This window comes from Rhamphochromis sp. 'chilingali', assembly GCF_963969265.1.
Source record: "Rhamphochromis sp. 'chilingali' genome assembly, chromosome: 6".
Taxonomy (NCBI): Eukaryota; Metazoa; Chordata; class Actinopteri; order Cichliformes; family Cichlidae; genus Rhamphochromis; species Rhamphochromis sp. 'chilingali'.
In genome coordinates, this window is record NC_137933.1 from 854,028 (window position 1) to 880,358 (window position 26,331).

Sequence of the window (26,331 nt, forward strand, 5' to 3'; positions counted from 1 at the left end):
TTGTTGAATGTTTTTCCTTTCATTAATACTGCCATTTAGTTGTGTAAATGTGCATATTAGAAGTGTGTAGAGCATAGGTGTCAAACTATGGCCCGCGGGCCAAATTTGGCCCGCAGCCTACTTACAGCCATACCAAATTACTATTAGAGCTGGCCTACTGGTATTATACAGCTAATATATATATATATTGTTTAGTATTAAGCTTTGTTTGTTCCATATTCAGTTTTTCAGCAAAACTTGTTTGAGTCCATAAGAAAAGATTCATTCTTATATCTGGAGGAATAAATATATTTCAATAAATATTAATGTTAGCCCGCGACTTTGTTCCAGTTTTGAATTTTGGCCCACTGTGTATTTGAGTTTGACACCCCTGGTGTAGAGGTTTTGTGTTTTTAGATCATCTGTGTAGAGTTTTAGATTCCTCAGTTTGAGTGAGTGGTACTAGCTGGGCAATTGGAGAGAAATTGATGGCCCTATTTAAAGCCAGTCTCTCTGACCCAGTCACTCTATGACCCAAACAAAGAATTAAAACTGTCTGCAGATGCTTCCTCCTATGGCCTGGGAGCAGTCCTATTTCAAAAAGAAGGAGAGCAATGGAGACCTGTTGCATATGCATCTCGTTCTTTAACGGAAACAGAACAGAGGTATGCACAGGTGGAGAAGGAGGCGCTTGGACTAACATGGGGTTGTGAAAGATTCAAAGATTTTCTCATCGGGAGACACTTCTCCTTAGAGACTGACCACAAGCCACTCGTCAGCCTGCTAGGACAGCAAGCTCTAACCGAGCTTCCACCCAGAATCCAACGGTTCCGCCTAAGGCTCATGAGGTACAGTTACACCATCTCACACACTCCAGGCAAAGCACTCCTCACAGCAGATGCGCTGTCACGTGCACCCGTTAACCAAGACCCCGATTCTAAGGGTACAGCTGAACTACTGGAAGACACGAATATATATGTGGATGAAATAGTCAAATGCATGCCTGCTACCTCGACATACGTCACACAGTTAAAGGAACAGCTTAAAACCGACAGCATATGCTCAGATGTCATGGCTTTTTGTCAGAGCAGCTGGCCAGAATACAGCCATCTCATAGGCCCAATTAAAGCATATTGGCCACACAGACACACCTTAACGGTACACGACAATCTGCTACTGAAAGGCACCAGACTAGTGATCCCTACTGCTATGCGCCACTCTGTCCTCATTGCCCTACACGAGGGACATCAGGGAATGTCGAGATGCAGAGGGAGAGCCAGGGAGACAGTATGGTGGCCTGGTCTGAGTGGGCAAATAAATGAACTTGTGAAAAGCTGCACCATATGCATCAAAGAGCGTACCAACCCAGTGCAACCTTTAATGCCAAGCCTGAGAGACCATGGCAAAAAGTTGGAGCAGACCTTTTTACGTTTAACAACAGCAACTATGTGCTTCTGGTGGACTACTACTCTAAATTTGTGGAAATAGCCAAACTTACTCCCACAAGATCGGAGGATGTTATAGTGCATCTAAAATCAATCTTTTCCAGACATGGGATTCCAGAGTTTCTCTGCCGTGACAATGGACCTCAGTTTTCAAGCCAACAGTTCAAAGACTTTGCAGCAGCTTATAGGTTCAGACATGTAACAAGCAGTCCAAGATTTGCACAAAGCAATGGTGAGGCTGAGCGTCATGTCCAAACTGTGCAAAGTCTGCTAAAGAAAGCAAAAGACCCATATCTTGCACTTCTAGCTTACAGAGCAACCCCATTGGCTAATGGATATAGCCCTGCGCAACTACTAATGGGACGAAGACTGCGCACGTCAGTTCCCCAGCTTCCTTCTTTGCTCAATCCCAGCCTGCCCAGCAAGGCTACAGTGTTGACAAAAGCGAGAGAGAGAGTGATGAAGGACAGTGTTGCGTACAACAGGAGACATCGTGTGACAGAACTTCCTCCACTCTCACCGGGACAACCAGTGTGGATTACAGACGCTAGGCGTGAAGGGACTATCATCTCCTCTCACTCCACACCCCGCTCATACATTGTTGAGACCCCTTCAGGAGCCATCAGGAGAAATAGGCATCACCTCCAGCCATTGCCAGATGCCACACCAAAGTTACAAACCCCAATTACGCCTGTCAGTCCAACAGAGAACGCCCTGCCTGCTTCAAACCTATCGGCGACTACAACTCTGACTCCTAAGACAGAAGACCCAGGTCCTGTCAGAACTAGGGCTGGCAGGGTTGTCAAAAAACCACAAAGACTGGACTTGTGAAAATAAAAAAAACAAAGAAGAAAAACATGGGTTTAAAAGTAAAGGAAAAAAAGGTTGAAGAGAAAGAAAAGTTTCTATGAAAGGTTCTAAGAAAAAAAAAGTACAGTTTTCATATATGCGGTAAATGTTCTTGTAAGTTTGATGTTTTCAGCGAAAGGAGGATGTGGTGTAATCTGTTTGAGCATAACCTGTTTTATTGTGAAAGGGGGTTCTGAAACAGGAAGTAGACAATAAAGGTCGGAGTTTGAGTGCTCTACAAGGGGTCGCTTGAATCCTTGCCTAAAACCACGACACCAGATGCAGCAGAGAGGAGAGGTGAGCTGCGTTACCAGATCCATGGTCTGTTGAGGTTTGTTAATTGAGTTGATTTGGGGGGAAGTTTGTTAAGTTACACATTAAATTAACTGTAAATAAATTGCTCACCTCTGGAAATCTGAAATGTCTGTGTAGTCTGCTTCCCTACCACCTTCCTTGACGTTCGAGTCTGACTACTTCACGAGGCCAAAGTTTAATAGTAAAAACACAAACTATGCGCTCAAGTGCATAAAACGATACATTTTATTGCAAGAGTGCTTGGTACTGTAAACTTTACACTCGTAACTCTGGAAGCTACCATCCAAATGCAAAGGCAGAGATGGGTTCAGTTGTGGGAAATCCTGCAAGACAAAGTTTACAACTTTTCTATCGCATTTTCTCGTCAAGAGAAATACACACGGGAAATAGGCTTCAAGACCTCTAAATGATCTGAAGCAGAGAATCAGCATCATAGAAAAACAGACAACACATGAATGAACAGAAAAGACAAACTGATGTCAGTAACTGATGAGGGTTGGGGTGTCATTGTATAATGTCATATTTTGGAGAATTCAGTGTTCTCGTGTGCATTGAAATGAAAACCTGCATTAGCCTGGATGTATTCCACCATAATCCTCAATCCCAGTGCTATAGTATGTGTTTAATACGGCATCCTAATATATGTATAGCAGCGTATTTTGTGCTCTGCAGCTATATAAAGGGTGAGTTTTACAGCCTGTAAGAAAAGATTAAGGAGCCTTCAATTAATTTATTAGATTCAAACTTGAGAGGCTACAATTCTTACCAACAAGGTGGTCCATGCTGAACCTGAAGTGTTAAAGTACAGCTGAGCCACTACTGATAAATTCAAACCACACATGCTCAGATGACAGACTCATTGTCACGGTTCTGGGTCCGTTGGACCCAGTATTTTGAGTTCATTATGTTTTGGTACTTTTGCATCATGGATTTTCCTTTATGTTTCTCTGGTACTTGGTGTTTCAGTTATCTTGGTGTTTTTCTATATTATGATTTATGATCTGATACTGTTGTGATTATGATTATCATTTAGTAGCCTTTGGTCAGTGTCAAGTCTGTCTCTGTCTAGTCTGTGTCTTAGTAAAGTGTGTTTTGTTTCCTGTTTTACTTTGAAGGTTCTTGTTCCTGTCTGATGTTAGTATGTGCAGCTTTGTTCCCCCTGTCTCGTTAGCCCTGATCTCTCCCAGCTGTGTCTCCCTCCTGTTGCCGATTCCCCCGTTACTACCCTGTGTATATAAGCCCTGTGTTTTCCCATGCTCAGTGTCGCGTCGTACCATCAGATTGTGCCTGTGTGTCCTTGGTCTCAGTGTTCCATCATCACTTCATGTTTGTTTTCCTGCCAGCAATAAAGCTGAGGTTTTTGAGTTTCAATTCTGTGTTCGAGTCCTGCATTTGGATCCTCATCTCTGCCTGCCCGCACACAGAGCCCTGACACTCATACTCCATGTGGTTAATTTAAAACACCCACCACAAACATGAGGCTTCTTTCGGAGTGCAAAACCATTCTTGTCCAGCTGTGTCCCATACGGCGAGCTTAGCTTTATTTCCATCGATTGCAAGTCCACACCTATCGTGGCAGACTGCTCTGGGTCGAAAGTATCGTTTGTGAAACTCAGGAGCAGACTGGACTTTCCAAAGCCAGTTTTAGGGTTTTCAATATGTCTTCATCCGTATTTGTTTTGAAGTTAGTTTAACTCTGACTCTGAACTGAAAAAGCGTTTAGAGAGATTTTTTACGTGTTTTAGGGCAACACGCCACCCAAAGAGTGAGGCCTCTGCCCAAAGGCCTCCAAGGTCTCAATCCAACTGAACATCTGTGCGATATGCTGGACAAACAAGTCTGATCTATGGAGGCCCCACATCGCAACTTACTTGACTTGTAGAATCTGTTGCTAACATCTTGGTGCCGGATACCACAGCATATCTTCAAGGGTCTAATGGAGGCCGTGTCTCGACAGGTTAGGGGTGTTTTGGCAGCAAGAGGAGGACCAACACAATATTAGGCAGGTCTGATTGCCAAATTTGTGATACATGAAGGAAATAAAGACACTTAACAGGGTTAATTACAGCTTTTAATTATCCACTAGTAAGCTTAGTAGTAAGCCTTACATGCAGCTTTTGCTCTGGATTAAAATGTTGTCTTCAGCTGAGCTCCCTTTTTTTTTCTTTTTTTTTTCTTTTGGAACATCCAAAAATACGATATGTCAAGCCTTACAGTGTCAGTGTTACATATGTGGTGATAATGGATAATGCAGCTAATCAGTTACAGTTACAGTTGTTAGTCTCCAGTTGTTACAAGGAGAGTGCACAGCTGACTGGATATTAGTCTTTTTCTCCAATTGATCTTTTAAGTTAACTTCAGTCACAGTAACATTCAGTCTTAAATATGATCAACCTCTCTCTAATAATCAGCTATCTACCACAGGCCTTCAAGCTGGCTGTAGTTGAGCCACACTGTTAAAAAAAACATCTTAAAAAACCGTCTGACTGGAAAGTCGGCTGCTGTGTGTGTTGAGCCAGGAGAAAAATATAACTGTGCATGCAATAAAAGCAAAACGGAAACACGGTGTGTTGGGTCCTTTACACAGCTGTTGATGGTTTAGCTTTGATTCAAGAGTTCGATGCATTTCTTACAGGTAATAAAATGTACTTTTTGTAAAGCAGATTAAGATCCAATCCTGTTCCACTCATGTAGCAGTGTAAGTGAAAAGGCACTAAAACATTTTTACTGACTCAGCGCTACTTTGAATACATGTATGAGAAGATACAAGATTATGACTGCACATGTTGCTTGTGCATGTATTCAAAGTCATAATCTAATCAACTTCACTTCCAGTTTTGAATGAGATGAGTAGAATTGTCTATTATGCATTTTCTCTCTGAAGAGGATTTTCTGTCCCTTTCTATTTTGAAAGTGTGGATGTGTTTGGCCAGAGCTCCTTGGGGTGCAGACATGGCTTATCGTCCTGAGGTTTCTTTCAGCAAAACAAGCAGCACCATCAGTAGCCATACTTCTCCAATGTCCCCCAGTCAACCCACTACATTACTCTGTAATGTAAAGCCGCTTTCCATTGCCTGTTAACAAGCAAACCAATATTCACCAACAATTTTTTCCTTTAAAAGCTAACATTCTAGGGAACATTTAGGGAACTTAGTGGATCCGTTGAATGGGTTTTTCTTTTCTTTTCTTTTTTATGCCACAGAAATACACACAGATTTATGCCAGGACAGTAATCAGAATACTGCTGAGAACCTTTTCAGGCCTGGGAGCACTGCAAATCTGTTCGAATTAGTTCACTTTAAACCAGTTTAATTTATTTAACTCACAGAAATACTCATCAGAAGAAGATTTATATAGCAAAAGACGTTTATTTAAAGAAAAAGGAAGATGATTCCCTAAGAACCAGATCGGGTTACCAACTGTTTGACAGGAATGATCAGGGCTGAGGTGGAAAAGACAAAAGAAAAGTATAAAGAGACGACAAATGCACACAAAAAGTAGAAACTGAAGGAGAGGGAAGACACTCATTTACATGCAGCAATGGCATATAAATGCACTGAGAGAGAAAGGTACTGATACTGTCGAGCATATCGTTATACTTTGGTGCATTTTGGCACTTTGCTTTGATAGATGCTTTCTTATAAACAGTTTTTCTATTTAGACTTTTGTTGTTGTTTTCATTTCACTTAGCACAGTTTATTTATTTCATAACTCAATTGACCATAATGAAGGCACATCTTGAAAAACAGCAGCATAAATCACACGTTTGTTGACAAAATTTAAAGGCCTCGCACCACCCACACAATCACAAGGTCTGTACTCAGACACTCCATAATGTTAAAATTGGAATGATAAGGTGGAGCCAAAGTCTAATTAGGAAAAACAATGCAAACGTTTTTGTGACTTCCTGAGTGCATAAATCCCAGTGTCCCCTGCATGCTTTAAAGAGAAGAGTTCATATTCTAGTCTGCCATCTAGTGACAGAAGCTGTGTAGACAGATTCAGTGATAGAGATAGAGCCTGCCTGCATAGACGTGCAGTTCATGTTATGTTATCTTATTAACTAGGCAACAAATAGACAGGAAATAGATGGTATTTGGATAAATGAGGATGTAATATTGTTATTGTAATGATATTTAAAATTCAGCAATCATTGGCTCATGAAGTAAGCTTGATAACATTTCAGACTCTTCAGGCCTGTCTTCAGTAATGCTCAAAGCTTCTGAAAAATGTTGATGTTAAAAATGATTTCTTTATCCACAATCATCAAAGTGTTTACCTTTCCTGTTTTTTATATGGCAACCAGAGCAAGTGGAAATACTGCATAATCAGAAGTAAGAAGAGATTCCATGAAAAAATAAATTCTTGTTGCAAATGTCAAACAGCAAGTTAAGAATATGAAGGAGAGAAGAGCTTCTACAGGACAATGATCCCAGTAAAACCTTAAAATGCAGCAACTATTCCTACAAACACAAATTAAAATCTTTAGAGTTACTGGAAATCTGCAGGGATCTTAAAAATGGTGCAAGACTGAGACTCTGCAGGCCAAGGAGGTCACTGAACACTAACAGAGGCTGAAACTTTTGCATACCTTTACATTTTAAATGAATTTTACATTTTTGATCAGCTGGAAAAACTGCCATAGCCCAAACGGACATTAACACAATCTGCAGTCAGAAGGAATTAATTTGCAAAGGTTATGGAGGTTTGTCAGATCTGGGCCTCGGGTTTCATTTTAGTGAATGGTGATATTTACTCTGATTACAGTTTAACTTGTATGTAAATGCAACACAGAACAGCGGAAGCACCGGCCAGAATGTGATAAGAGCGGAAAGAAGTCTGTTATTTTAGTGTAGAGTGACCCAGTCTCACAACTTTGCATGGATTCTGACCAATGTGTAGACTTTACCCTATCCTCAAATAATGTGCAATATGACAGTTTATGTAATGTAATTATGCAACACATCATTAATATAATAGATACCGAGGCTATAGGTGTGAGCCGAGATTTCCTTGGATTATGATGGCTTATGGTATTTATGATATTGTGTATATTACTGCGGAGGTTTTTATAGTAAAAGTAAGAAAAGAAGGTTTTTTTTCCTGATTTTTTTGTTTAAAAAATGAAATGCAGTCTTAATCCACAGTGCTGTGTTGCATTTGTATATGTCCTTCACATTTTGAGTGTGAAATACTTCGTATTCATTCAGCAGCGACTGTGAACGACAATATTGGCGATTAATTTACAACATGCAACAGCTAAACCTGAAGTCTCCTACAGTGTTTTTCTCTTACTACAGTGATCTCCTTTTACGTGCTGTTCTTAACATCATATATTGTTCATAAAGAAAAACCTATATGACTGTATTTACAGTCTGCACGACAGTCCGTATATGACGGCACATTCAGCTGATCTTTGACTCTAACATGACTTGGGCTCGGCTGGGGCCAGCGGCGAGCCATGATTCAGTTGGATGTTGTGCAGGGGTGTGTTGTGGTTTGTTTCTGGGAAAAGGGGTTATCTGCAGCTGATAAGAGCCACGTTTAAAAGGCTGCGCAGGAAGAGGTCCACTTACTTCACTACCAGCTGGAGGGAGCCACAACACGCGAATCATGCTGCTGCTCCTCATCGTATCCACGGTCAATGTGCTGTTTGGTGTTGGAATGGTTTGCATGCCCCTGTCAGACAACGGGCCCCACATCGCCCACGGCTGGGCCCAGGTGGTGCGGCTCAGGCACCTTTACGCCACCAGGCCAGGAATGCACCTGCTGATCAGTGAGGGTGGACAGATCCGTGGTTCTGCCGTCCAGACTCTGCACAGTAAGTGGAACACTTTGAAGCGCAGAGTCAAAAGGCTGCAAACTGCAGTGTTTGTTACTAACTGCAGTGTGCTTCGCCGTGGGGAACATTTCCATTTTAGGCCTAATGGAGATTCGTCCAGTGGGTCCAGGCCGTGTTGCCATCAGAGGGGTGGCAACCGCAAGGTTTCTCTGCATAGAAGACGACGGCACACTGTACTCATCGGTGAGCATAATAATAATACTAACAAAAGGAGAAGAATACATGTTTTTATTTATATCACTTATCAAAACGAGAGATACAAAATTCTTTCCAAAATCACACAAAAAAGACTAAAATACAATGTAGAAGGACAAGAAATAACTTTAGCATATCTAATTAAGTGACACATGCAGTTCATTAAAAACACGACAAATGTCACACACTTGTGTTGTGTGCAGATTGAGTGATGCTGATATCAAACAGTAAAGCATACATGTGTAGTAAAAGTGACACATGCAATGTTTAAGCTCAGAGTGTAAATAGAACAAACAAAATAGAAAAATGGCAACATAAACAAATGAAAAAACTAATTATTACTGAATATTATTACTAATATCTGTCAGTTATTACATGTTTTTACAGTTAAGAATACAATTTTTAAAAAATGTTATCAATTAATTCAGTCATTGTTTCAGTTCCAAATGATAAAAGTTGTGAGGGAGGGGGGTGTTTTCGTGGTAGCTAACATTTTTTCTAAATGTTACATCTCACGATGGAGTCATGAGCAGCTTCTTCCTCACCTTTCAGCGAGTCCTAGAGCCCAAACAGATTCAGAAAGCAGCTCCAAGCAAAAGTAAATGCTCGTTTTGGAAATGTCTGTGAAATCCCAGCACTGGAGAGTTTGTTCTGTATTACCAAGCAAACTACCCAACATGAAAGTAAGAATATGTGACCCCACACATAGACCAAGTTTATATTCATGCTGCTTGTGTACTTTCCTGTGAAACATAACATTTTCACTCTGTGCAGTCCTGTACGACTTTAAGTGCATGCCCTGATTGTAGAGCCACCTTCAGCAGCAATGTTCATCAGGAGGACTTTATTCCCTCACATTACTGTGGAGGAATTTTGGACCACAATGATGTGCAAGTCGCTTTGGTTCATTTGTTTATGCACAGCTCTCTTAAACCTACACCACAGCAGGTTGGTTGGGTGGAGTTCTGCACTTTGGCTGGGCCACTGCAACATCTTAATTCGTTTTTTTCAGCCATTCTGTTGTAAATGTATTGCTATGATGGGGATCATTGTTCTGCTGAATGACCCATTTTCAGCCAATCGTTCGGCTCAGCTTACTTTGGTGTACAGAAGAATACACGGTTGACTCAGTGACTGTAAGGTGCCCAATGATCAGCGCTCCAGCACAGTGCTCACAGTTGCTTTGAGATATTTGTGTTCATATACTGTGCTCGGTTTTCTCCAAACTCGTGCTGTACATCATGGCCAGACATCTCTACATGGACTGTGTTCCAGATGTTTTGTGGTTTGTTTGTTGTTGCCGTCATGTTCTTTTCAGAGAGAAGAAGCAACTTGTTCAGTCTTTTTCTAAATTTGCTGTGATGAATTTTAACGTCTAACATACAAACTGAGGCCTATCGAGTTAGAGATGCAGGTCTCGGGTCTTTTGGCAGTTTATCTGAGCATTGCACAGTCTGACCTTGGGGCTAATTTACTGGATCATCCACACCTGGGAAGACTGAGACACGTTAACACAGACCTGCAAAGTGCCTAAAGTCCTGCGTTTGTGGAGCACCTGGCTGCTGCTTCTCCTCTTAATTCCTATGGAAGCAGTACAGGTGCATTTAAGCTTTCACAGGATTGCACAGCCATGTGAATATTCCAGATCCTTTCTGCCTGTGACGCAACTATGTTATATTTATGTACTGCAGCAGCTATAATAGTTACAATACCAACTGCAGTTGCATCTCATCCAGCAATTGCTAATACGCTTTACCTCACACAGACAATCACAGTGAAACCATGATGACCTCAGGTCGTCTAAAAAGGAGCTTTTCTCCGCAGTGTCGTGTTTTCTTCTCTTCATATGAGGAGACACACATGACAAGTAAAATAGAGGCGAAATAAGCTTCTTCTTCATCTTTGTGCTCTTTGTAAAATAGCAAAAACCTGTTGGAAAAAAGTTTTAACTGATTAATCTGATTGATTAATAATTAATCTTTCTCTATTTCATAATCTGCACAGTTCGACTGAAATGCGATTATTACTGGTTTAAACTTTATATTCTGATACAGCACTTTTACTTCAATAAATACTTTAGTTTCACTTGGTGTCAAGCTGACATTTGAACTCTAAGTGGGGAACTGTTATTCCATAAAGAAAGTAGAAGTACGTTTTAACTGCAAACTTCTTCAGCGGCTATTCTAGAAAGGTTTCTGTAGACACAAGTGACGCAAGGTCTGCCGTGCTTGTGATATGTTGTTAATCGTCTCCATATTCACTGCAAGCAGCAGAGTCATTCATTCAAATAGTCGACCAGTTCATCAACCTTTGTTCAGTGTGGTGCAGGGCAGGATGTGTTTGCAAAGTGGAAAAAGCTGAATGAAAAGACCCAGCAGCACCAACAACAACCTTGGCCTCTGGCTGGGTATCTTTGGTCAAAGCAAACAGCCATCGAAGAACTTGCAGTGCCATTTACGTATGTTTTGTGTGTGTGTGTGTGTTTTTGTTAATAGTCCCTGTTAACCCTTACCCCTCTTTGTACAACATGTATATAGGATCAGCAAACAAATGCATTTTGAGTGGAAACAAATGCCAAAAAGCCATATTGTTTTTACTTATTTCAAATAAAGGATACAATAAAGTATATTGTAGAATGTGGAGAGTGATGCATGTGAATGTAATGTGAACTTTTCCAGCATGCCTGCAGCAGAGAGGACTGCATCTTCAGAGAGCAGATCTTGCCAGATGGGTACAACATCTATATCTCTGACAGACATGGAGTCCTGCTCAGTCTGGGAAACCACCGGCAAAGACTGCAGGGCTTAGACCGAGGAGATCCAGCCCTGGCCCAGTTCCTCCCCAGGATCAGCACTCTGAATCAAATCCCTTCCCCTGGGGCAAAAATCGGTGACCACATGAAAGAAGCAAAAACAGAAGAACCTGTGGACACAATAGATTCATTTGGAAAGTTCTCTCAGATCATTGACAGCCCCAGCTTCCATAAGAGATGAGCCTGCAGCTCTAAGACACCTGCTAATGCATGTGCCAAGGCGTGTCTGTGCATTATTCTCCGAGTGTTGTAAAACCAGCGACTCGGTGCAGCATTCCTGTACCGGGGAAAGTACCTGCCCACACTGTTAAGTCCAAAAGACTCCAAGTGACCCAAAAGACTACAAGAGCAGATCCAACGGAGTGGAGGACAGGTGTAGTGTGCTCTCCAGGACACTGGTACGACAAGGTGAGGGTGCTCACTGACCACAGGCAAACAAAAAGCAACACAAACACATGCAGGAAAAGGAATTAGTCAGGCTGACTGAGAAGGAGCGCCGTAAATGCTGTAACACTAAAGAAAGAGTCCGACGTATTCCTGAAATATGAAGCAGGATTTAGGCGTAGTGAGGTAACCTCTGCTTTAGCCTTGGGTTTTACTGTCAACGAGGTGCTCTTTTCACATCGCCACAGTAAATTATGCTCTGGAGCAGATAGTGTTCAACATAAGCAATCAACAGATACAAAACCTTGGTGCAGGCAATGAGAGGGTTTCTGGTTTGTGAACACTTTTAAAGACTTTTCCTGAAAACCATCAATGGATTTTTTTTTACCCTCTTATGTATACAGGATGTAGCAGTGATGCTGATAAGTTGACACACAACTGGATTTTTTTATTTAATTATTTAATTTCATCCTAATTTAATTTTTCCCAGCTTTTTACAGACCACTCAGAATGCTTAACGCTATATGGTAAATGGCCTGTATTTGTATAGCGCTTTTCTAGTCCCTAAGGTCCCCAAAGCGCTTCACACTACATTCAGTCATTCACACACAGGTGATGGCAGCTACATTGTAGCCACAGCTGCCCTGGGGCGCACTGACAGAGGCTGCCGGCGCCACCGGGCCCTCTGACCACCACCAGTAGGCAAACATGGGGTTAGTATCTTTGGCGTGCAGCCAGGAGGCAGCCTGGGATCGAACCACCGACCTTCTGATTAGTGGCTGACCTGCTCTGCCACCTGAGCTACAGCCACCCTATAAACTAAACACTTCTTAATACAACCTTTTTAATATTGCTTAGCCTGATGTTAGTAGTGGGGTAAGTTCAGTCACAGATACAGACTGAACTTACCCCATACAGATGTACAGATGGGGATAATATGGATATGTTGAACTGGCCTCTGTAGGAAAGAAGGCAAGTGGTGACTGAGGGTAGACTATCTGTCTGAACTGAAGATGATGTGTGGAATAAGATCAGCACAAAGGAGGAGGCAGTACCTGTTTGGACATCATGTTTCCACACTGAGCTCTGTCCGGTAATGTCTGAAGAACTTCACGACTACAGTATAAAGTGTAGTTTGTACTGTAAAACTACAGCAAGTGCTTTAGTTGTTAAATATCAGTGTCATTCCTGTTTAATCGTTGTACCTTCATATTTACTTAATATTCCTGTTACATGTAAGGATGTAGGAGTGGCTCATCCAGCGGTTTGCACCTTAAGCTCGACACTGTACACCAGTTTGTCACAGACACTTTCATCAGTGTGACAGTATGTGTGTGCGATAGATTGCTGTATAAAGCCCAGCACAGCTCCAGCACTCTAAGCCTGCCTTGCCTGGATTACAGGTGCTGATGGCCAAATGAAGCTTTGAAGCTTGTGTTGAAATACGGTTCATTACTCGAAGCATTTCAACACAGTCCTCTCTGCTGACATCTGGTGGCCAAAATATGAAGAGCAGCTTGAAGCTACAAAATAAAACGAGCTGCTTCATTATGACTCTGCAGAGTGGAGTTCTGTCTGATATTGGGCCGCCGTTGTGTTGCTTTGAACATGTATTATTTGGGGTAAAAAAAATTGTTATGTTTATTTGTTTAATAAATAGTTTTCACTCACGTTTGCAGTTTGGTCTTTTTACACAATATTCGAAGGGAAAAAGAAAAAGGCACAAAATGTTCTGATAAATTTGTGGGTCTTTTCTTATTTGTTTGTTTGTTTTGTACTGCCTGAACACTGACGTGGCCCTCCAATGAGATGACATCCCAGCAGTGGCCCACAGCTCATTTCAGTTTGAAACCCCCGACAGTTCAGATTAGCAGTAAAATGTTTACTACATTGATTTTCTTTCTTTTGTAAAACTAAATAATTCAAAGATAAGGAACGGTGTAAATAAAAGCTTGATGAGGTAAGCCATCTACCACTGCTACAGTTTGTTTGCTTTACAATGAACTCCCAGATGTCCCAGACACTTCGGATTTCCTAAGTAAAAGTGGCACTGTACAACTATTTCCAACAAAACCTTTCTCCATCTACTTCAGTTAGTGTTTTGCTGCCCCTTTCCCCCCGTTTCAAATTAAGAAACCAGCTGCAGAGGTTTGTTATTTCAGTATTTTGTGAAACCTTCAGAAAAACTGTTGTCATTGCTCCTTTCCATTCTTGTGAAGACACTGGGCTCTTAGCACATCACAAGTTACCGACAATCCGTGTACATGCTGAAAACTGTTCGCCAAAGCGTTTCCAGATGCTAAATGTTCCCTTTCTGTGCACAGCTTCAGTCCTTGTATTGAACTTTTAAAGATCTTACCCCATATTCACAAAGTTTCATGGTACAATGACTTATTCCTAGTGACAAAATTCTGAGACAATTCTTATATTATGTTTTTCCCCTCAAACGTTGCCAAAGGCTTAAAAAGAAAATGTTTGAAATGGAGACAACGTGTAGTGTAATTGGAGCAGTTAATTCATTTTTATTTTGAGCTTAGAAGAAGCATGTTTTGTCACAGAACACAGGTCCACACCAGGTCGTCTTAGGAATTTTGAGTCATTTTCTCCAGAAAGAGACAACGGCTCAGACGATTCATAGAAATGCTGCCAGACATGGCTTACAACTAATTTGCATCTGCAGTCTCTCGGGAGGCTAAATTATCTTGCTGGAGGTCATCACGTACAGTCTATTTTTTTTGGGCAATATCCCACAGATGTTGGAAAATGTAGCTTTTCTTCTCATCTGGAGTGGATAATAATAACCTGCAGCTATTCCAGCAGCATGTGTGTTTAGCAGAAGAGTTTGGGTGCTGAACTGGGCTGCCTGCAGTCGACTCGACCTTTCCCCAGCTGAGAACATCTGGAGAACATCCTCAGTTCCCAGACCTTACCTGCCGATATTAAAGAATAGGATGCTACACAGTGGGAAACTTATCCATGGCCCAAATCTTTTGAGAGATGTTGCTGCCATCGAATTCAAAATGAGCTCATATTTTTCTTGAAATAGTTCCCAGTTTAAACGTTTTCTATGTTCGTTTGTGAATTAAATATGGGTTTATGAGATTTGCAGACCCCAAACTTAAGATAACCTCTTCCTATTTACTTTCAAATAGAGCTGCCAATTGTTAAGTGGGTCGAATGAACAAGACATGACAGAACACACACAGACTGAGTTATTACTAATTGTTCATTTTGGATTTAATGCTGGAAATGCATTTCAAAAGATGCTGTCTTTATTTATTATTTTTTTCAAAAACAACAGTCTGAGAAAAACTTCAGGAACTCGAGAAGATGAGTCCTTGAGTCTCCCTGATACAGAATCGACCCGGATACTTTGTCTTTTGTGATGCTCATTTTGAACTTGACCATGTCTACGTGGAGCTGCTACCACATAATTAGCTGTGTTAGTGGCTGGTGCCTGTAGATCTTTGATCATTAATGGTGCTGTACAGGTGTGTAAAATACTCATGACAGAGATGATATAAAGCTACACGGTCTCGCCTCCTCTTTGTGCCCTGGAGGATGGAACGTCTGTGTTTCACTTTTTCTTTGGTCCAACTAGAGATGATGGTTTTTCATTATTAGTGAATTCAGGAGCAGCAGCATTTCTGCGTTTCCCCCAACATGTTTGTAAACAACATTTCAGGTCTTTCGTTGCCCTTCTTTTTTATTTAAATTTGCATAGAAAACAAACAAACACTAAATATTTATGATTTCTTTTTACAGTTTTAATTAAATAGGGTTTACATTTATTCCAAACCATTGCACTTTGTTAAAACATTGTTTTCTTGATAAAAGCTTATTTAACCAACACATTTCCCCTTTGTAATTTCAAATTATTTGTTGAAACAGTTCAGTGAAGAAGTCTTTCAGAAAAACTCACTTTGAGGATTCTTGTCCAGTTTTTAAAATCCATAAAAGGAACATTTGCATTTTTTTACAGTGTGATTTGACGTCCTTTGATACTAGAAACCTAAACAAGTATATAAAAAGACTTTAAAGAGACAAGACTGTCTGAGACAGAATACAACATAATTCAAATTTCAGACACCAGCTACGGTGAAACTATGGCACATTCAGTTGGCTTAATTAAGATAATTATGTTGTTGTAAACTCCCTCAGGTGTGGTTCAGGTAAGATCGGGTGCAACAGCAGCATCGGCTGACAGCTGAGAGCCTCCAGTGTTAGATACAGCAGCTCAGAAATCCACGGCAGCCACTGATCACCTGCTAGTGAAGAAAGGCTGAGATGCTCACTGGACATCTGGCAGCAAAAGCGCTTTTGTTCTTTGAAACCTGAGAAAAGAGAAGATCCGTCCCTGTAAGCACAGTACTTTACCTCCTCTTGTTAATGAGATGGAGGCTGAGGAGTGACTGATTTCCTAACAAGCCGTCTGTATCCAGATGAAGGCACTGCAGTCTTGGTTGTGAGGTCCGATGTTTTTATCGTACTTTCCGGTAGTAAACAAAGGCTACCACCAATACTACTGATGCTACCATGGCTGCTGTCCTCCATCGAGAGAAACCACGGATCACCCCCTCCTGCAAGATCAACAGATCAATATTAGGAGCTGTGGATGTACCTGAGGCGTCCAAACAGAAGACCGCAATGAGCTTTATGAACGTTTACTCACTTACCCAGCCCCCTTGTGCCACAAGCCAGCTGTAGACCTGCTCCCTGATGACCTGGAGGACCCAGCTGATGATCATTTGGATGTTCTCTAAGTGATTGGCGGTAATAGCCTTTAAAGGAGAAACAGATATGGAACAAAGCCATTAACATAAGTCGTAGGAACCCTGCTGTCAAATGTGCATGAGACCCTCCTGCAGGCATTGTTAGCCCTGTATGCACACTTACTACAAGTCTGTATTTCTTTAATTAATGTGAGGAATTTTGACAGAATGCTGAACGTACTGGAACCTCAGTGAGGAAACATTACTTACAGTGCAGAGATTCCACCAGAAGAGCTGTTAAGCCCAGTGGCTGCAACACGTTTGTGCCACAGCAATTGCGGCCCTTTTGTGGGGGCTTTTTCTCACACCCATTATGTTTGTACGTTTGGTGGGTGTGAGAAAAAGCCACGCTGGGGAATTCCTTTCCTATATCCAGCATGAGGAGAAAGATTCTGACAGGCAGGGATCACAGAATACCAGCTGTGGCAGATGGTGTACCTTGTGTATAAGTTTACAGGCCAGATGGAAGAGAGCCACTACTCGACCCCAGTTGATGCCATCAGCAAAGATGTTTCTTGCAACTGCCATGAAGACATCTTGAACGCAGTTCCCCTGAACCTGGTTTATCAGTCTGATGGGAGGAAATGGACACATTCAAATATGAGAATGATTTGGCTGAACTGATTTACTGACCCAAATTCTTCTTGCTAGTACTGTTCATAGTTCAGATCTGCTCGCTCAGCAGTTTAATCGTATACCGACTTGTCATGCAAGTGCAACACAAACAATCTGAGTTTCCACAAAAGCGCTACCCCTCAGCCTCCTGGTATCATTTTGAAAACCTCAGGTGACATCTTTGTCTTTAATGTGTCCACAAGATTTTCAGAAGACATGACCTCTGACCCCGAGGTTGAGGTCACTGAGATCCGAACTCGACAGAGGTTTTTAGTAGCTGCACCCATTAGATTAATGGCAAAATTCTTAAGTTATCGCATTCACAAACTTGAGCACCCATGCTGTCCGTTCACCCAGCACGGTGACCACAATGCCACATCGGCCTTTTACAGCTGAGGAGTTAAAGCAGGGGTGGGGAACTCCAGGCCTCGAGGGCCGGTGTCCTGCAGGTTTTAGATGTCACCCTGGGTCAGCACACCTGAATCACATGATTAGTTCATTACCAGGCCTCTGGAGAACTTCAAGATATTTAAATCAGCTGTGATGGATCAAGGACACATCTAAAACCTGCAGGACACCAGCCCTCGAGGCCTGGAGTTCCCCACCCCTGGGTTAAAGAAAGTGACTCAATATTTTAATTCACTGCTAGAGAGCAGCAGTAGGTGGAGCCAATTCTCCAGTCAGTACCACTGTGCTACGAGATAGCATCATGGAAAGAGCCATGGTCAAGCTCAAGAAATGACACGTTCCAGTTTGTGTTTTTCCCAGATTTTCATCGTTACACTGGAAGTATAGAGTGAACTTTAACTGACATGAGTTAGGACATCGCACCGGGATATTAGGAGATGGGTGATGAAATCCTGCATTTTAATGTCACCAGTCACATTCAAAAGTTTGCCTTATATTTACATAATATGTAAACAATTGCTTTAAACACATTGAACTTTGAAAAGATGAAAAGAAAGTGAGGTTTTGCATTGTAAATCTGCCAATAGTAGTGTCAGCATGATGTGGAAAGAGCATATTGGTAATTGGTATTCAAAGAATCTGCTGAAACAGCTGATGCAGTCACCTCTGAAGCTCAGCATTGCGGTTTAAACTGTCGGCTATCTTGCGCAGCTGTTCTACCACTTCTTTGACTTGTGGATCCTGTTGTTCATCTGGCCTTCCTCCCAAATCCTCAGAAGTCACGTGTCGACTGGGCTCCTCTGTGTTTATATGTGCAATCACATACCTGTAGCAGACAAAAAACAACACCCACAATTTTATTATACAAAGATTCTCCTCAGTAAACTTCAAACAACACCAAATCACAGCAGCGGTCACCTCAAGGCGCTTTATATTGTAGGACCCTGCAATAATACAGAAAAAACAGAAAACCCCAACAATCAGAAGATCCACTATGAGCAAGCAAAAAAAAAAAAAAAATCCCTTTTAACATGGAGAACCCTCCAGCAGAACCAGGCTCAGGGAGGGGCAGCTATCTATTAGGGGGACTGCATCACAGGAAGTAGAGCAGGTCATTTACCAGAGGTGTGACCAAGTCATTGTTTTGCAAGTCTCAAGTAAGTCTCAAGTCTTTATCCTCAAGTCACAAGTCAAGTCTCAAGTCACTGGTGTAAAAGTCCGAGTCAAGTCACAAGTCTGAAACTTTGAATTTCAAGTCCTTTCGAGTCTTTAAACAAAAAAAAAAAGAAAAAAGCATGTTGCAGTTATGCTAAATGTAAATATTAGACCATGTGATTTTTAATTCTGTGTTTTTCTCAACACATGTCGAAATAGTGAACTTAGAAAATATACACAAATTGTGAAATTGCACCTCTTTAAAATGCAGCTCAATTAAACCTAGCTCCAAGAATAATTTTCACCGACAGTTCTGAGATAAGCTGCATGTTATTCTTGGATGCCCTTGTAGGGCCGGCTTTAAAATCACATGACAAAAATATCATACACATTAAAGTTAGTTGACATCACAAAGTTAGATGAAGTCATGATCTCATCGTAGCAAGAGAGAACCTACCGTTCTTTATGCAACTTCAACTGTCGGACAAAGTTGGAAGTTGTTCCATCTCTGTCTGGGATTCTCTTCTTGCATGTTTTGCATATTGCATTTCGTTTTTTTGTTGACTACTTCATAGTTTATGTACCTGAAAAAAAATAACTCCTTACAGCATTTTTTTTTCTTTTCTTTTTAAAAAAAAAATCTGGTTAATTTGATTGGCTGTGCTACAGCTCACGCACACATACGTACGGAGTGTGGTTTGAATAAATGAATTGAATTAACGGTGCACACTTTCTATATAATATGAGTGTTAAATTTTATATTTGGGGTTAGGGCTGCTCGATTATGGCAAAAATGATAATCACGATTATTTTCACTGAAGTTGAGATCTCGATTATTTGACGATATTTATTTAACAATAACAATGTGTTGAATAATGACTTTAAAGGTTGTCAAAAAATAATATAAAATAGTGTGCAAATACTGATAACAGTGCAAATGTTTGCAATATAAAAAATAAATGAAAAATGTAAACATCTGTGTTTAGTGAACTTTGCAGTGTTGCTCTGTGGTGCAGCTACACTGTAGCAAAGTTTACCCACTGTGTCTACTTGATCCACGTCTGACTGAACCCATAATGTTTCCACACCACTGAAGGTTTTTTACCTCTCTTTTCAACCAACAGCAGTCACTCTCCTCTCCATATAACTTCTGCTGAGCTTTCCGAGCTTCCCTCGGGTCCTCTAATCAGCGGTCCCCAACCCCCGGGCCTCGGACCGGTATCGGTCCGTGAGTCGTTTGGTACCGGGCCGCGAGCGTTGAGGCTCAGGTGTGAAATGTATGGTTTTCAGGGTTTTTATCGGTTTTCAGCGTTATTTTGTTATCGTTTACTCGGTTTTCCTGGGTCTTTTCACGTGTGTCATGAATAAATTTTCTTTTTTTCGGTACCGGTACTGGTTTTATTTTGTTGTATTTATCCGCGACACCTTAAAGGCCGGTCCGTGAAAATATTGTCGGGCATAAACCGTCCGTGGCGCAAAAAAGGTTGGAGATCGCTGCTCTTAATTGTTGTGACGTATGTTCGAAATGCAGAGAGGTGCGCTCGATTTGCCACACGGAGCAGCGCGAGAGTAAAGCACGAGGGAGGGGCTAATAATCAGCTCAGTCATTTTTAATGATCGTTGAAAGCCCAGATCGTAATCGTGATTAAAATTCGATTAATTGAGCAGCCCTATTTGTGGTGAAATATCAAGTCTTTTGGGAGTTTGCATGTTCTCCCCGTGTTTGCGTGGGTTCTCTCCGGGTACTCCGGCTTCCTCCCACTGTCCAAAGACATGCAGTTAGTGGGGATAGGTTAATTGGTTAATCCAAATTGCCCATAGGTGTGAATGTGTGAGTGAATGTGAGTGCGAATGGTTGTCTGTGTGTTGGCCCTGCGACAGACTGGCGACCTGTCCAGGGTGTACCCCGCCTCTCGCCCTATGACAGCTGGGATAGGCTCCAGCGCCCCCACGACCCTGAAAAGGATAAGCGGACACGAATGGATGGATGGATGGATATCAAGTCTTTTCAAGTAAACCGGTTCAAGTCCAATTCAAGTCCCAGGTCATTGGTGTAAAAGTCCAAGTCAAGTCACAAGTCTTAGAACATTTTTTCAAGTCAAGTCTAAAGTCATAAAATTAATGACTCGAGTCCAAATCATGTGACCTCAGTCATTTACTAATCAGATGGTTGGTGGTTCAATCCTTGGCTGTTCCACTCTGCGTACAAATATCCTTGGGCAAGACACCTAACCCCAAGTTGTTGTTAGAAAGCACGTCAGCATTATAAAAAGTGCTTGTATGAATCACTGAGTGCTCAGGTGGAAAAGAAAAGCCAATTCGTTTGTCATCTAGCATCTGCTGTGACCAGCTGGACATGCAGATTTATATAGAGAAAGTACCATGATCATTTTTTTTTTAAAGTTTTGTCTGCAAAATAAACTACAAGCTCGATGTAAAACCTACCTATGATCAGTGTTGTGATTTTAGTTCAGACCAAACAACTCTGCTACATTGTCAGCCCAGTACCCAGTACTCTGCAGTCTATTTACACGTACAGTGCACATCCTGAAAAGGTAATGCTGATTTGAGCAGGCAAAGACGCACGGACTTCAAAGGAGTATAACAGGAATGACTGCTCGCCCACTGGGTCCCTAGCTGTCTTGCAACCTAATAGACTCCAGTTTGTGCATGTAAATGGAGAGTCCTCTTCACACACTGAGGTTAATTATGGAGTTCCACAGGGTTCAGTGCTAGGACCAATTCTGTTTACATTATACATGCTTCCCTTAGGCAGCATCATTAGAAGACATAGCATACATTTACACTGCTATGCAGATGACACCCAGCTCTATCTGTGCATGAAGCCAGATAACACACACCAATGAGTTAAACTGCAGGAATGTCTTAAAGACATAAAGACCTGGATGACCTGTAATTTCCTGATTCTAAATTCAGATAAAACTGAAGCTATTGTACTCGACCCTAAAAATCATAGAAATATGGTATCTAACCAAATGCTTATTCTGGGCTCCAATAACACTGTAAGGAATCTTGGAGTTGTTTTTGACCAGCACATGTCCTTCAATGCACATATTTTAAGAAGTACGAAGAACTGCTTTCTTCTATTCATGCAAAATTTGTTTTACATGGGTTCTCTCCAGGTACTCCGGCTTCCTCCCACAGTCCAAAGACATGCAGTTAATGGGATTGGGTTAATTCAGGGGTAGGGAACTCCAGGCCTCGAAAGCCGGTGTCCTGCAGGTTTTAGGTGGGTCCTTGATCCAACACAGCTGATTTAAATGGATAAATGACCTCCTCAAACTATCTTAAAGTTCTCCAGAGGTCTGGTAATGAACTAATCATTTTATTCAGGTGTACCCCTGGGTTAATTGGTAATTCTAAATTGCCCATAGATGTAAATGTGAGTGTAAATGGTTGTCTCTCTCTATGCATTGGTGTTAGACAGACTGGCAACCTGTCCAGTGTGTACCCTGCCTCTCATCTTATGGTAGCTGGGATAGGCTCCAGTAGGGCTCGGCCATATCACATCGTTCACGGCAATACCGGTATAATGTTGGGCAACGATAAGAAAATCAAATATTGCGATAGAATATGGGTAAAACGCGCATGTGCAGTGCCTTTGTTTTCATATGCACATGGCGGAAAAAGCACGGCGGCGACGCAGAATGAGAAGAGCGAAAGCGGATCGTTGAATGAAACAGATGAACCAGAACTGGTTTGTAAAAATGCTGCAACTTCACTGGTGTGGAACTGGTTTAGCTTTCGTCCGTCAGATACACAACAAAGCACAATTTTTGGTAGCGCATGCTAGCGGGCCGTTGTTATTACCGTGTTGTTTGGAAAATACGGCGCACTTAAAATCAATCCTTTGATTTTTCTTAAAGTCGACAGAGCCCCTTATAACCCCGTGTGCCTTATGTATGAACTCTGGTTGTGTTTACTGACCTCGAAACGATTTTATGTGCACGGCGCTCGAAAATCCGTCAAATGTTTTACTACGACTCTGCTAAGCTACGAAGCCGCACCGCTTGATGGATTGTTGGAGCATTACGGCTATCGTAGGCGGAGCCTTGCGGAGTGATACGTACTGTGCTTCAACATGATATTACCGTATTGTGTGTATAACCTCTTTTTAAGTTTTGTGGATGTTATACTTGGTTATGCTGAGGATATGTCGGCCAGTTTCCACTGGAAATACCTTTTGGTTAAACTGTCAGCAAGGAATTTGCATTTGCACTGTTACATGTTTATATAAACTTTAATGCACATAAAAAACAGCTGCTTGTTTAAGTGAAAATACATTGATTTTTTTTTGCACTAATAAAGTTGTGGAGTTGTAAAGTATTTTGTCTAGTGTCAATTATATCGTCAGTTATATCGTTATCACAACTTTTCAAATGTATATCGTGATAAATATTTTTGGTCATATCGCCCTGCTCTAGGCTCCAGCCCCCTGCAACCCTGACAACAATAGGCAATCTCTGGCACTCTTCCACAGTGCCTGACCTGTCTTCCTCTCCCATCACCCCCAACTGTTTGCCGGAGAAGGCTGCCCCTCCCTGAGCCTTAATCTGCCAGAGGTTTCTTCGTGGTTAAAAAGGCCGTTTTACCTTCCCACTGTCACCAAACCACTAGTTCACAGGTGGTTATCTCTGTGTTATTGTAGAGTCTTTACCTTACAATATAAAGCACCTTGAGGCAACTGTTGTTGTGATTTGGCGCTGTATAAAGACATTGAATTGAATTAAATTGAATTGCAAGAGAGTTAATGGATGGAGACTTAAGACTACATCTTTCACCATCTACAGCTCTGTGATTGCAGCCATTCCCCTTCTGCCTGTGAATAGTACTCATGGATACTGATCAATGGAGATGTCAGTTTGCTTAATAGCTATCCTGAAACTGAGCTCATGGCCCACTGTTAGTCAGTCGTGCTAGTTTCAGCCATTGTTCAAATGCACTGTTTATCACGTTGGGCAAACCTGCAGTCAGCTGAGAGTGAACATTTCACTTGGAAGAGTGATGAAATGCTTCTCGCACTGAAAACACTACATCCAGATGAACAGAATCAACTTTCTGTATCCATCCTCAGTTTAAAATGTAAGATTTTTATGGTCAAACACATGGGTATGACCGTACCCAACAGCAATGCTGAGACTCACCCTCTAAAGACAACCGCACCTTCTTCGAGGATGGAATCATCAACGACATCTGGAAGAGCAAGCAGATAATTAATAGACTATTTACTCATATTTTTATTCAAGGTGGGGGAGGGGCATAAAACAAAACCTTTACAATCAGTAGCAAAGCAATGCCAACAGTACAAAACACAATGAAGTTTTTAAAAACTGCCAACCAACTTATGTCATCATTACTTGACAAAGACTGAATCAAAGAACATGGTGGTTTGTTTCTTAAGAGGTACTTTGAGCTTGCTTTCACTTTCGCCAAGATCCCTGTTTCCAGCTGTAATGTGTCCTGTGGAACAGCTGTTTGCGACAAAGCAGTGAAGAATCGCAGAATTCTGGTTAAAGCAGATATAAAGAAAACATTATTCACGTTCACTCCACCAGCCCACAGTCTCTAATAGTCGCATTATCAGTTAACTACATTAAAGTTGGGCTGTTAAACTTTGTCTTCGTGTGACGTCACGACGACGTCATGAGTGGCCATAATTATCAGAGGTGTAGCATAGTCCACACAGGCTTCCTGGTGAAAACTAGCAGGCCGACAGCGGCCTGTTGAGGCTGTAAAGCACACACTGTGTCGGGGCAAGTCCCGCATGGAGTCGGTACAGCCGCTGTTCTCCGGGCTGAGCTGAACCAGACTCGGGTTTAGTGACAGCAACCAAGGTGATCTCCAACACACCAGCCCCTCTAACTACTAAAAGTAGTTCGAAGCAATTCTTTCATCCTAACTTTTTATTCCGGTTCGGACTCGTTATACTTTTGCCTCCGTTTAGCTTTTAACTTCAGCGGCTGAACCAAAAATGTCTCCACCTACCGTCTCCACCCGCGGCGCCCCTCGGCTCCTGCTCCGGATTCTGCCCCCCTCGGCCGTCAGCCATGGAGCCAAACCTCGTGTCCGCGCGGAGATGGACGAGATTTGAGATATTTGAATGTTCAACGCTAACTTGACCTCGTACAACCAAGAAAGTCACGGTTACCTAGTCTGTGGAAACCCGCCTTTCAACAGAAGCACACGGAAGTGATACGGAAGTATCGTAGCGACGGGACCAGCAGTCCGTAGACACGCCTCACAGAAATCCCACAGATGGAGATACTCGCCCAGAAACCTGCCCACAGAGGAGTATTTATCTGTTTTACTTTGTGTTCTTCCACAGTTCAGATACTCCGTACGAACCATCATTGTCAAAGCAGGACACTTGCCCCAAGGCCCGCTTGAAGTGATGTTAGTGATGGCGTTTTGTTTTTTTACTACCGCGGTCAAGTGAGCCGTCATTTGTGCGCCGCGATGAAGCCAGCCGCTTCTGATCCACCCTATAAATTATCTTGCGCTTCAACACCAGCCTTTATGTCAGCGCATGCTCTCGTTCGTTCCTGATCGCGCGCGCGCACAAATGCACGCTCACACTCCAGCGCACGCGTTGCACTGGGACAGCCTGGTTGCATCATATTCACAAATTCATTACAAATCACCCTTGATAGTTGACATTAAACTTTTAACAGATTTTTTCTCTTATCTGGGCCAAGCTTCGTCCCAAACTGCTTTCATGCTCCCAAGAAATCAAAGGACAAGTCTCCTCAAATTCAAAAGCTTCAGAGGAATGTGATGATGTCCTGTGAGAAATCTATTAAAAATCATCTGTGATAGCTGAATTCCTCACAGATTCCTTTTCTTGGACACCCACACTAGTTTCATCAGTTTTTCACGCACAGTTTCATCTCAATCCACTGCATAATTCTGGGGAAATTAAAGGTCTTTTATGGTCAAATTCAACATGCTCAATCGATTATATCACATAAAGAATAATAACAAAAAAATCCTCTGTGATTGTTGACATGAAAATGTCATTTGACTCCTGTTGTAGAGACCCACCTTTTAGCACATCCCAGCACACCCACTCACTTCACCAGATGCACCTTGTTTAGTTCTCTCACCTTTGATTGGGTGTGGTGCTTGTCCTTGATTGCACTCACCTGTCACACATTATATGTCACACAGTACATAAGGACTGCATTCACTTTTGGCTCACTCTTTCCTCACTTCCACACGGGGCGGCAGCTGAGGTGAGGTTCTGTTTGGGTTTTTATTTTATGTAATGTTAAGGTAATGAGTAACTTGAATCTCTGTTTTCTTTCAGCATTGGCAGTCCATGTGTGTCTTTGTTTCCTTCCTTTTTGCCTTATTTATTTGAGAATAAAAGGAGTACCCTGAAAATAATTCTGCATTAGATGGCTGCTTTTCTTATTCTAACCGGATGAGCCCATGAAGCTGATTGCTTCAGCCCTGAACCTTCCTCCCTTCAAAACATGGTCCTCCGAGCCGGAGAGGTATTAGCATCATGGATACACAGCAGCCATTTAGAAGATCCAG

At 41.9% G+C, this 26,331-nt stretch overlaps 2 protein-coding genes across 2 annotated transcripts; one reads left to right on the forward strand and one right to left on the reverse strand.

Moving 5' to 3' along the window:
- Nucleotides 1–8,201: 8,201 nt before the first annotated feature.
- On the forward strand, nt 8,202–11,618 carry fgf19 (fibroblast growth factor 19; the record flags this gene model as incomplete). Its single annotated transcript, XM_080885663.1, has 3 exons — nt 8,202–8,409; nt 8,510–8,613; nt 11,304–11,618. The coding sequence occupies 3 exons, from the start codon at nt 8,202–8,204 to the stop codon at nt 11,616–11,618; spliced, it is 627 nt and encodes a 208-aa protein (XP_080741789.1).
- A 3,871-nt stretch (nt 11,619–15,489) lies between these two features.
- LOC308398180 (apoptosis regulator BAX) lies at nt 15,490–25,242 on the reverse strand. Its single transcript, XM_080884653.1, has 6 exons — nt 24,778–25,242; nt 23,937–23,985; nt 18,281–18,442; nt 17,032–17,164; nt 16,498–16,602; nt 15,490–16,401 (listed from the first exon to the last, which is right to left on the reverse strand). Exons 1-6 carry the CDS (start codon nt 24,839–24,841, stop codon nt 16,303–16,305), a joined length of 612 nt encoding a protein of 203 aa, XP_080740779.1. The 5' UTR covers nt 24,842–25,242; the 3' UTR covers nt 15,490–16,302.
- Nucleotides 25,243–26,331: the final 1,089 nt, after the last annotated feature.